At 47.9% G+C, this 12641-nt stretch overlaps 1 protein-coding gene across 2 annotated transcripts in view; it reads right to left on the bottom strand.

The window, feature by feature from the left end:
• Positions 1-12641, bottom strand: part of RIMS3 (regulating synaptic membrane exocytosis 3) — a 266560-nt gene that overhangs the window by 32006 nt on the left and 221913 nt on the right. For both annotated transcript variants that reach the window (XM_073615424.1, XM_073615423.1), the window contains exon 4: positions 11091-11203. In XM_073615424.1, coding sequence (XP_073471525.1) covers positions 11091-11203 — 113 coding nt within the window. The remainder of the gene's footprint in view (positions 1-11090; positions 11204-12641) is intronic.

Genomic DNA, 12641 nt, shown 5'->3' with positions numbered 1-12641 from the left:
CCCTTGTCAACATGCATTTTTCTCCTGTGTATTTCTTACACTGAACTTCTGCTATGATCTCTAACATCCAGTGAAAAGACAGGAAAGTAACCACATGACTTCAGCATGCCCAATTATGCTGAGGTGTGGAACATCCAATCCTGGCAGAGCAGCAGAAGAAAGGAGTGGGAGGGAATTAAAAAATAATGCATGTGTCTTAGGCTAGTGCACAAGATATGTAAATCACTCGTCACTCACAGCAAGGGGGAGGATTTGACAAAGTTTTTCTCTATTTGTCAATAGAAAATCTTATACTCTATATTATGATATAAAAAAAAAAAAAAAAAAGGTTGAAGCCAGTTCCCCTTTATTGGGACCATCAGGAATGACAAAGACAGAACCAGTCTTTCTAATGAAAACAGTGGCTGCAAGGTAGACACATACAGCTTGAACTAAATCCAGACAAAGAATAGAAATCTCTTTCTGATGTATTGTGGCTAGACAGAGGGGCAGCATCAAAATATTTTGGTTAAGGTGAAAGACTGAACCCACCTTGGGAAGGATCAGGATCAAACCAAACCTTTTAAAGGTCTGAATTGTCCATGCCACATTTTTGGTCAGGACCTGTGCTACCTGTTCCTTCAACAGGAGGTCATAGAGATATCCCATAATAGCAATGCTCTGAGAGCGTAACAAGTAGGGATGAGCCGAACACCCCCCGGTTCGGTTCGCACCAGAACCCGCGAACGGACCGAAAGTTCGCACGAACGTTAGAACCCCATTGACGTCTATGGGACTCGAACGTTCGAAATCAAAAGTGCTCATTTTAAAGGCTAATTTGCATGGTATTGTCCTAAAAAGGGTTTGGGGACCCGGGTCCTACCCCAGGGGACATGTATCAATGCAAAAAAAACTTTTAAAAACGGCCGTTTTTTCGGGAGCAGTGATTTTAATGATGCTTAAAGTAAAAAAAAAAAAGTGAAATATTCCTTTAAATATCGTACCTGGGGGGTGTCTATAGTATGCCTGTAAAGTGACGCGTGTTTCCCATGTTTAGAACAGTCCCTGCACCAAATGTCATTTTTAAAGGAAAAAATCTCATTTAAAACTGCTTGCGGGTTTAATGTCATGTCGGGTCATGGCAATATGGATGAAAATCAGTGAGACAAACGGCATGGGTACCCCCCAGTCCATTACCAGTCCCTTTGGGTCTTGTATGGATATTAAGGGGAACCCCGCACCCAAATTAAAATAAGGAAAGGTGTGGGGCCACCAGGCCCTATATACTCTGAACAGCAGTATACAGGCGGTGCAAACAAGACAGGGACTGTAGGTTTGTTGTTAAGTAGAATCTGTTTGTAATTTTGAACATTTTTAACGTGTTTAGCTCCAGCCAAAAAATCTTTTCTAAGCTTTTTGGAAAACATAGGGAAGGGTTATCACCCCTGTGACATTTGTTTTGCTGTCTTTCCTCCTCTTCAGAAGATTTCACCTCACTTTTTTGTCCCAATGAAAAATGTTTTTTGAAAATTTGGGTTTTTTTGTGGAACAAGGATTGGAAAGCATCAGTGGAAAGGAGAACTTGTTTTCCCATATTAACTCTTACAGGAGAGAATTTCCCTTCCTAGGGGTAGATTTCATCTCACTTCCTGTTGTCTCCTTCCGTTTGCAAGTAGGAGTCGTTTGTAAGTTAGATGTTTGAAAGTAGGGTCCTGCCCTATATACTCAGCAGAAATTTGGGCCTTAGGTGTTGCTGTGGCCACAACACTGTAAGCCCTCACAGGGCCCTGCTGTGAAATATTAGATCAAGAATTGTAATTACATGCCCCTGTTGAACAGCAGCTGAAAAATTAGGCCTTAGGCACTGGTGCTGGTGCCACAACACTGCAACCCCTCACAGACACTCTAGTTGGAACGCAGGAACGAGCCCTGCTGCAAATTATTGCTTCAAAAATTGTAATTACACGCCCCTGTTAGACAGGGGCAGAAAAATTGGGCCTTAGGCACTGGTGCTGGTGCCACAACACTGCAACCCCTCACAGACACTCTAGTTGGAACGCAGGAACGAGCCCTGCTGCAAAGTATTGCATCAAAAATTGTAATTACACGCCCCTGTTAGACAGGGGCTGAAAAATTGGGCCTTAGGCACTGGTGGTGGCGCCCAGAACCAAAAATGTTCTTACAAGCTATCAGCGTGATGATTGAGGAGGAAGAGGATAATTACTCAGGGATAGTCACTCAGCATCAGCATAGGCAGTCTTTGAAGGGATCTGAGATTTCAAAAAAAATTATTCGGTTACATCAGCATCAGGTGCTTGGTAGCTGGTGGTGATCCAAGACTCATTCATTTTTATGAAGGTCAGCCGATCGACCGAGTCGGTGGACAGACGCACCCTGTGATCGGTTACCACGCCTCCAGCAGCACTGAATGTGCGTTCCGAAAGAACGCTGGATGCAGGACAGGCCAGTAGCTCAATTGCATACTGTGCAAGCTCTGGCCAGTGATCCATCCTCAAGACCCAGTAACCCAGAGGATTTTCGGTGGGAAAGGTGTCCAAGTCTGATCTTGCCCCTAGGTATTCCTGCACCATGTAAAACAGACGCTGGCGATGGTTGCTGGAACCGATCATACCTTGGGGCTGCGGACCAAAAAATTGTCTGAACGCATCGGTCAGACGGCCACCTTCTCCACCGCTCCTTCTTTGACTGACCGAAGCCTCAGCAACACGTTGTCCAGAAACAGGAGTTTGTAACCTCCCAGTCTCTGGGAACGCGTTGCACAGACCTTTCTGCAAGGCCTCCCGAAGATGTTTCATCCTCTGCTCCCTCTGCGATGGCAAGATAAGGTCCGCAACCTTACCCTTGTAACGTGGATCAAGGAGGGTTGCCAGCCAGTATTGGTCCTTCTCCTTGATACCACGAATACGAGGATCCTTACGCAGGCTTTGCAGGATCAGGGAGGCCATGCAGCGTAGGTTTGCTGAGGCATTCGGTCCGGAGTCCTCTGGGTCACTAAGAACGACATGGTCCGCAGCCACCTCCTCCCAGCCACGTACAAGTCCATGTGTTTCTTGGGACTGATCCCTTAAAGACTGCTGCTGATGCTGAGTGCCAGGCTCCACCTCCATACTGACACAATCTTCCTCCTCCTCCTCTTCCTCCTCGTCCTCTTCCTGTGTGATCGGCGGGCACGCAGGAACACTGTCTGGATAAAGGGGGCCTTGAGAGCTAAGGAAGTCCTCCTCTTCCTGCCTCTGTTCTGCCTCAAGTGCCCTGTCCATTATTCCACGCAGCGTGTGCTCCAACAGGTGGACAAGGGGGACAGTGTCACTGATGCATGCACTGTCACTGCTCACCATCCTCGTGGCCTCCTCGAATGGTGACAGGACAGTGCATGCATCCCTGATCATGGCCCACTGGCGTGGGGAAAAAAAACCAAGCTCCCCTGACCCTGTCCTGGTGCCATAGTCGCACAGGTACTCATTGATGGCCCTCTGCTGCGTGTGCAGCCGCTGCAGCATGGCCAACGTTGAGTTCCACCTGGTGGGCATGTCACAGATTAGGCGGTTCTTGGGCAGGTTAAACTCCTTTTGGAGGTCCGTCAGCCGAGCACTGGCATTATATGACCGGCGGAAATGCACACAGACTTTCCTGGCCTGCCTCAGGACATCCTGTAAGCCCGGGTACCTGCCCAAGAACCGCTGCACCACCAAGTTAAGGACGTGAGCCAAACAGGGCACATGGGTCATTTGTCCCTGTCGGAGGGCAGAGAGGAGGTTGGTGCCATTGTCGCAAACCACCATTCCTGCCTTAAGTTGGCGTGGCGTCAACCACCTCTGAACCTGCCCCTGCAGAGCTGACAGAACCTCTGCCCCAGTGTGGCTCCTGTCCCCCAAGCACACCAGCTCAAGCACCGCATGGCATCTTTTGGCCTGCGTACTTGCGTAGCCCCTTGAACGCCTACGGAGCACCGCTGGTTCCGAGGAAGAGGCCATGGAGGAAGAAGAAGAGGAGGGGGTGGAGGAGAGAGGTGTGTCACAATCAGCATTTTGGAGGCGTGGTGGCGGAACAACCTCCAACACTACTGCACCTTGTCCTGCATCCTTCCCAGCTGCCAGCAGAGTCACCCAATGCGCCGTGAAACTTAGGTAACGTCCCTGTCCATGCCTGCTGGACCATGAGTCAGCGGTAATATGCACCTTACCGCTGACCGCCCTGTCCAGCGAGGCATGGACATTGCCTTCCACATGCCGGTAGAGAGCCGGAATCGCCTTCCGTGAGAAAAAGTGGCGTTTGGGTACCTGCCACTGAGGAACCGCACATTCCACAAACTCACGGAAGGGGGCAGAGTCTACCAACTGAAAAGGCAGCAGTTGAAGTGCTAGCAATTTTGCCAAGCTAGCATTCAACCGCTGGGCATGTGGATGGCTGGGAGCAAACTTCTTTCGGCGGTGCAGCAGCTGGGGCAGGGAAATTTGCCTGGTACAATCTGACGTCGGTGTACCAAAAGCAGATTGCCCACAAGTACTTGGCTGTGACACACCTAATTCTACACCTTCATTCCTCTCACTGCAGGTCTCAGAGAGGACTGAAGGTCTAGTGGGGTTGGAAATCTCAGCTGATGAGGAGCAAGGAGAGATCCTCTTTGTTCTTTGGTGTGGGTCTTTTAGATACGCTTGCCAACGAACTGCATGGCAGGTCAACATATGTCTGGTCAAGCATGTGGTACCCAAGCGGGAGATATTTTGGCCACGCGAGATACGCTTGAGACATATGTTGCAAATAGCAGCGGTGCGATCTGATGCACTCGTCTCAAAAAAGGCCCACACCAAAGAACTTTTTGAATAACGCGCAGAGACTGCAGCGCCCTGCACATGTGGAGCTTTGGGGTGTGATGCAGTCAATGTGCTGCCCTTAGGCTGGCCCCTGGAGGGCATCCTGCCTCGTTGGTGATGTGCTGCCGCCTCCTCCTCCTCCTCCTCCTCCTCCTCCTCCTCCTCCTCCTCCTCTCTCCTATCAGGCACCCACGTTGAGTCAGTGACCTCATCATCCCCTCCCTCCTCATCACTGGAGCAAACCTGGCAGTATGCTGCAGCAGGGGGAGCATGACTGCCAGATTGCTGTCCTTCTTGGGCACCCCCTCTGTCCGCGCTCATGTTACTGCCTTCATCGAGCTCAGTATCGTCATCAGAGCCTTCCAAACGCTGGGCATCCTCCTGGAGCATGTACCCAACACTGTGGTCAAACAGTTCGAGGGAATCCTCATGAGGACATGGTGGAGCTAGGGAAGGAGTCACTGATGACATTGAGCTGAGGGAAGAGGCCGCTGCTTTGCCAGACAAAGCACCCTGGGCATGGGTGAGAGAGGATGAGGAGGATGAGGACGGCTTGGTCATCCACTCGACCAAGTCTTCCGCATGTTGCGGCTCAACATGGCCAGCTGCCGAAAAAAAGGCCAAGCGTGTCCCATGGCCACGTGCTGATGAGGATGCACCGTCTCCACGACCAGCACTAGACACAGAGCCTGCTTGCCCTCTCTTATTGGCTTGTGACTGTCTGCCTCTCCTTCTTGGCCTTCCAGACATACTAATGGCCTGTAGCTGCACTAAGCTGGGATAGAACACCTGTAATTTTCTTCAAGTAGCTTTATATACTGTAACCAGACAAGCCTGCCTGTCAGTAGGAAGATAACAGGAACGGATCTAGCTGAACACTGTGAGCAGGACGCACTGTACTAAATGTAAATAGTCTAGCTGCCTGACCGTGGTACTAATAGGATCAAATAGAACACCTGTAATTTTCTTCAGGTAGCTTTATATACTGTAACCAGACAAGCCTGCCTGTCAGTAGGAAGATAACAGGAACGGATCTAGCTGTACACTGTGAGCAGGACGCACTGTACTAAATGTAAATAGTCTAGCTGCCTGACCGTGGTACTAATAGGATCAAATAGAACACCTGTAATTTTCTTCAGGTAGCTTTATATACTGTAACCAGACAAGCCTGCCTGTCAGTAGGAAGATAACAGGAACGGATCTAGCTGAACACTGTGAGCAGGACACACTGTACTAAATGTAAATAGTCTAGCTGCCTGACCGTGGTACTAATAGGATCAAATAGAACACCTGTAATTTTCTTCAGGTAGCTTTATATACTGTAACCAGACAAGCCTGCCGGTCAGTAGGAATTTAACAGGAACGGATCTAGCTGAACACTGTGAGCAGGACGCACTGCACTAAATGTAAATAGCAGGAACGGATCTAGCTGAACACTGTGAGCAGGACGCACTGCACTAAATGTAAATAGTCTAGAAGATAACAGGAACGGATCTAGCTGAACACTGTGAGCAGGACGCACTGCATTAAATGTAAATAGTCTAGATAGAAGATAACAGGAACGGATCTAGCTAAACTGAATACAGTGTATATATATATATGCAACACCTGGGATGCATATATATACACAATACACTGTAAGTGCAGCTAACTGACTGACTGTTCTGCCTAATCTATCTAACTCAAATCAAATGACACTGTCTCTCTCTCTCTCTATCTCTCAGCACACCGGAACACACACTACACAGGGCCGCCGTGCAGGCGGCCTTATATAGTGTGGGGTGTGTACTAAATGCCCTGAGCCGTAATTGGCCAAAGCCACCCTGGCTTTGGCCAATTACAGCTCTCTCTACTGACAGCGCTGTGATTGGCCAAGCATGCGGGTCATAGTGCATGCTTGGCCAATCATCAGCCAGCAATGCACTGCGATGCCGCAGTGAATTATGGGCCGTGACGCGCCACACGAATTTAGCGCGAACGGCCCATAACGTTCGCAATTCGGCGAACGATCGAACAGCCGATGTTCGAGTCGAACATGGGTTCGACTCGAACACGAAGCTCATCCCTAGTAACAAGGCAAGCATGGTGGCTAGAACCTTGATTAATACACAGGAAAAAGACCTGCACAAGAATCGCAAGGCCACAAACTTGAAGTATTGAGGACCCACAACAAAGCAAGTGTGTCAGTGATGTGATGGAAAAATAGGGACAAGCAAGTATGTGTCTTTGATGACTACAGAGGCCAGAAAGTTTTCCTGATAAAGGAAGACTTTGACAGACCTGATGGACGTAATGCAGAATTTCTGGGCCCAAATAAAGACATTAAGGGCCTGGAGATTCAAAATGGTATGTATGTCCCTTTTGGTTTTGGAACTGTAAAAAGGTTGGAATAAGATCCTTGAGACCTTTCTGAAACAAGAACTGGGGCAATAATCTTCTGTGCCAGAAGACCTGCAAGGGCTACATGGAAGGGTCTACTAATTTGAGTGGTGTTTTGAAGACATGAAGGGAGCAGGGAGTTGAGATCCCACCTTTTGCACCAAAGCAGATTCTGTCTGCCCTAATGTACGTGAAGTTCAACAGATGCCTCTCTGCTTTGAAAAGGGGGGCATCCCCTCATGCAGAAGTGGACTTGTTGCAGAGCACTTGAAGCACAAGTTCTAGTTGAGACTTTTTCAATTTGTAGCAAATTTGTGTGGCAAGTCTCTAGCAAGAGCAAAGTTGCAGTGGTGAGTCTACAGTAAAAGCTCTGCAAGATGAAAATTCAGCCACAGTGACCCCTGTGGTGGAATGACTATAGTACAACATAACTGAACCAGAACTTGCAGCATACTTGCAGAATGTTTGCAAAGAAAGTTGATCTGAAGTCATGCAATGCGGACTTGCTGAAATTGTGCAACAACTGGCAAAAAACGGAGGCTTCCTTTGGACAGCAGTATAACCCAAATGGTTCTAATCCCTCATTGAACAAAAAATAAACACCTTTATGTTAGACACACATGTCAGCATTAACTGACTCTTTAGCTCAGCAACATTCCATGCAATTTTTAAGGTACGCTCAGTGCCAAGTATAGTGTCATTTGGTTTTGACACCTGTGCCTACTCAAAAGATCTATGTATCTCTAAAGCTACATTTACGCCTATGTTGAATTGTGCAGTGTGTTTAAAAGCCTACTTGCTGCATCTTTACTATATACAACAACATAAGGGTTCTGTATGCCTGTGTTCTCCCGGGAAGCGGGAATCCTAGAAAATTGCCAAGGTTCTCCCGTTTCCACAGAGAAGTGCAGAGGAGGGTAGCCCTGAAGTGGGGCCTGGACATCCCATATGTCCCTCCCCAGATTATGGACATTTTGGAGAGCTTCTGGGGAAAGCAGGAGGATGACCTAATCTGGGATTTCTTTCATGCCTCGAAGCCATTGTGGGTGCCAGATAGTGAGGTTTGGGCTCGTTTCAAAGACATTCAGGGTGAATGGCGGCTTGGGAGATCCAAGCCGCCATTCACCCACGCACCCACGCCACCCATGCACCCATGCCATGCGCCCCGCAGAGCTACTCGGTTCCAGCCAGGAAGAAGGAGGGAACCGGAATAAGTTACCTGATCCTCGCTTCTACGCTTGAGAGGACTGTGAGGAGTCACAGTATCCGTAGAGTGAGCCACATGGACTGCTGGGAAGTTGCAGCGTGTGTCCTTTTTTCCCTGAACTTTGCAGGAACAGACCAGCCTGCCGCCCTCTGTGCCCAATGGAAGAACTTTCCCATTGCAAGGACATCTGGGTGAGGTTTGTTGCTACATTAACTCTTTTAACCTCTTGCCGCCCGCCCACTGTCAAATGAGGGAGGGGCGGTGCGGCTCTCATTCTGGGACAATGTCATATGACGTCATCCCATAACAGCCCCTCTCGTGCTGCTAGGACATGGCGCAACCCAGATCTCCATAAAGAGTTGCAGCTCTTTAACCATGTGACCGGCTGTGTCCAATCACAGCCAGTCACATATAAATACGTAGATGCCGGTAATCGGCTCTTATCGCCTCACACTGACAGAGTGTGTGGCGAGGAGAGACGATCAGTGGCATCTTCTCCCAAGGGACATCAAGACATGTAACCAGGGTACTGATCATCAGTGCCCTGATTACAATAACATGCCACCAGTGCCAGCAATCAGTGCCCACCAGTGCCAGCAATCAGTGCCCACAAGTGCTACCAATCAGTGCCCATTTTTGATGCCAGTCAGTGCTGGCTATCAGTGTTGCTTATCGGTGCTGCCTATCAATGCCCATCATTGCTGCCCATCAATGTCCATCAGTGCCACCCGTCAATGCCCATCAGTGCCGCCTATCAGTGCTCATCAGTGCCACATATCAGTGCCACCTATCAGTGCCGATAAGTGCGGCATATTAGTGCCTCCTCATCAGTGCCACCTAATCAGTGCCCATAAGTGCCACCTCATCAGTGCCCATCAGTGCCACCTCATCAAAGTACATCAGTGAGGGAGAAAAATTACTTATTTAGAAAATTTACTAACAGAAACTAAGAAAAACTTTTTTTTATTTCAGTGGCCTAGAGCAGCAGCTCACAGACAGCATCACTCTACTGTCACCTCCCTCGTGCTTCTAGAGGATTCTAGAAGGGGAGGAGGGGAAGTGGGGAGGAGTAGTCTGGGGTGTTTAGGGAGCCCTGACCAATCCCCAAATAGGATTGGCATGGGGCAGACCTCCTTTCAATACCCAGGGTCAGCCCAGCTGGGGAGGAGTTGTCGGGTGGAAGAACTGAGGATGGAGTACTAGGCTGTCAGGGTCTTGGCGGGAGCTCCCCAGTCAGGGGGGGGGGGGGTGACCTTGGACCTGGGACTCGGGTACAGGATGGATCCCTTCAAGAATGCATGGAGGATCTGAACAGGAGGCACAGAGATGAGTCAGAGGACAGCAGGAGCTAGTACTGCTGGGCAAGTCTTCAGGAGGGAACTATCGGTTTGCAGCCAAGAGGGCTGGTGAGTGACATGTGCTATCAGGAGGACTGGAGAGGCATGCCAGAGAGGACTGAGAGGAAACAGTCATACCTGGTTGTGGAGCCAGTGAGGATTACAATAACACAGGCAGTGGAGTTGGGCGGCTGCAGCCAGGAGGGCTGGCATGGCCTGAAGAGGGCTTACTGGGAGCAGTAGTCCACCATAGGACAGCTAGCACTAAAGACTTCCTATTCTGTTTTTGCTACACTAAAAGGGACCTGCAGTCCCTGCCTGCAAAAGGCAGTTGCTGAGGCCTGACTGAGTCATTGGGCCTAACCACGTGCTAGCTGTGCCTGGAGTAAAGTGTTGTGCAGTAGAGAGAGAGAGAGTAACAGTCGGCAAGCAAGAGATATGCTGGAGGAGACTGGAGTGGTCAAGTGTGTATAGTTGTCCCAACTGATTCATATGCAATCAACCAATTGCTTGTTCTACTGGGCATCCCATCTATTTCTATCCCTATCCAAGTTCAAATCCCTCAAAAAAAAATACAAAAAAAAACAACCACATGGACTGTTCATTGTCTCAAAGGTGACTGGGAAGTGAATGCCAGGCAGGGCAGGGTGACAGCTGGGCCACAACTTTCAGCAGCCCCTGCAGGGGTATCGCTACATTCAGATATGCCAGGACTCACATGCACCCCTTGAGTAGCTTCAGACCAGGCCAACTAAGCCTAACTGTAGTTGCACCAGGTTACCTGCACAGATGTAGCATCTTTGGAGGGGGGTCCAAGCTCGAGCAAAGGTGTTCATGTCCTTGGAAGTATTCCGATGGATCGGCATTCCAACAAGCTTCTTAAGACATAGTTCTGAGTCTCCATGTGTGCATCCTGAGCTCGTTCTAGGTTTCCGAGGTTGTTCTATGTTCCCGTTGTTCTTGGTTAAGCCTGTTCTAGGTCCCCCCTAAGATCCGGACCTCTTCCCTTTATATCAAACAGAAGGGAGGCTGGACCCCTGAGGTAAACCCATGAACACACAAGAAAAGGAAGCACAAGAATTAACCCCTTCCCTCCCAACCTGAGCAGCCGGGTAGACTGACTAAGCATGAGTAGGCAACCTGCCTACAAATGTTTTAGGTCTTGCTGTGCACCCCTCCTCCTCTAAACAATTACCTCACTCTTGGATTGATCCAGCGCTGTGCCTGACTGCAGTCTTCTCTTCTCTTTCCCTCTTCACACAGGGACTGACAGTTAGCAGCAGGAACCATATTTTTTTTACATGAAACATATAACATAAACACATTCAGCATGTCATTTGCTTTTCAACTCACCCATGGGTGGAGTAGCGAGGGTTTGTCTCCCCACAATCTGTGCAGGTCCAAGTCCATCCAAAAAATGACTAAAGTGACTCTCTGCTCCTAATCGGGTTGTAGGAAATATAAATCTGTAATGGGTAACAGTACAAAGTATGAGGTGTATAGGAGTGGAAACTAAATTTGCGCTGCTGTAAATATATTGTGGCTCATCTCTAAAAACTTCTAAAAAGTAATTCAGTCAATTTCTAACTTTCATATTTTGCCTTTCCTTTACCTATACTGTTTATATTAACTGTTATTTTCACTTTTAGCTTCATTACCTAGTGAGTTCCTGATCTGAAACAAATATGCAATAGATCTTCACCGTTCATCCCATAGCCAGGTAACAAAAGCATATGTTTGAAAGTACACCTTTAAGGAACAACATTTTACCAGTCAGGAAGTGAAGACAACTTTCCAATTGCAACACAGATGCAAATCAAAATATGTTTCTGTAGCAGAGTAAGGGAAGGCTATAATCCCTGTCAACATTTTATTAAGCAGCCTTTAGACCATTTTTCCATTTACAAAAAAAAGCAAGGACCAACATACAGCACTGAACACACAATATACCATTTGTAAGCATTTATGTCACCAAAATACCTTTAAAAGATAGCATTTGCAAACAAATAGTCTGTCAACATTTTACTTCTGGACCTGTACTTGTAAAGCCATTGAAGATTTTTCCCTCACTTCCTGTCTGGTGAAACTGTTGTTGGTGGTGCAGAAAGTAAATGTAAATCTCATTAGGGGAGCCCCAGATAGTACTAAAAACCAGACAGGAACTCTAATCTCCACTATATCTAAAACTAGAAAAAAATGTTTGTTACTTGAGATACACTTGTACTGCTACCCCCATAGGCGCCGCTAGATAGGATGGGTCCTCTGTTCTTTGCCTCAACCTTCTCAAGAACCGCAACCCCTCTGACACGCCGCGTTGAGTGTACAAACATACAATATCACAGGAAATCACTGAAAGTAATACTTAGTACCCAATAGTAGTGCTACTGTATGTAAAAAAAAACAGGCACCAAACCAGGTAGAAAGGGAAACTTAATATATTGTCACCCAATATGGTTGGTAACTAGGTAAGCATAAAATGGATTAACAATGGTAATAACATATTTTAGCATACAAAGTGATTAACAGTAAGGACTAGGCATAAGATGACATTTGGCATACAGATCAGCATAAACAGTAGCAAGACCACCTCAAGTGCAGCAGTGAGCATTAGTAAAGTTTAAGCTACCGAGTGCTGGAACTATATTGCCAGAGCACATTCATGGCGGCGATGCTAGTCCTAGGCTGACTGGATATGCACTGTCCAAAAGAAAAGGAGGATGGTAGTGGAGGGGGCAGGGGAAAAAAGGGGACTTGTAGAATAATTATTACGGGAGGGGCAGCCCTTTGAGATGTTCTTCTGCCAGTTATCAATAGGGCCCTTTAAGAGCGTCTTTGCACTTAATGGCAGCCCCAGTTAACCTGCATGCAGTATAGGTATGGTATAGTCTTGGCACAGGTACTAGG

Source organism: Aquarana catesbeiana, linkage group LG02 (genome assembly GCF_042186555.1).
Source record: "Aquarana catesbeiana isolate 2022-GZ linkage group LG02, ASM4218655v1, whole genome shotgun sequence".
Taxonomy (NCBI): Eukaryota; Metazoa; Chordata; class Amphibia; order Anura; family Ranidae; genus Aquarana; species Aquarana catesbeiana.
The sequence above is the reverse complement of the archived record's forward strand: the minus strand, read 5'-3'. Positions and strand labels throughout refer to the sequence as shown.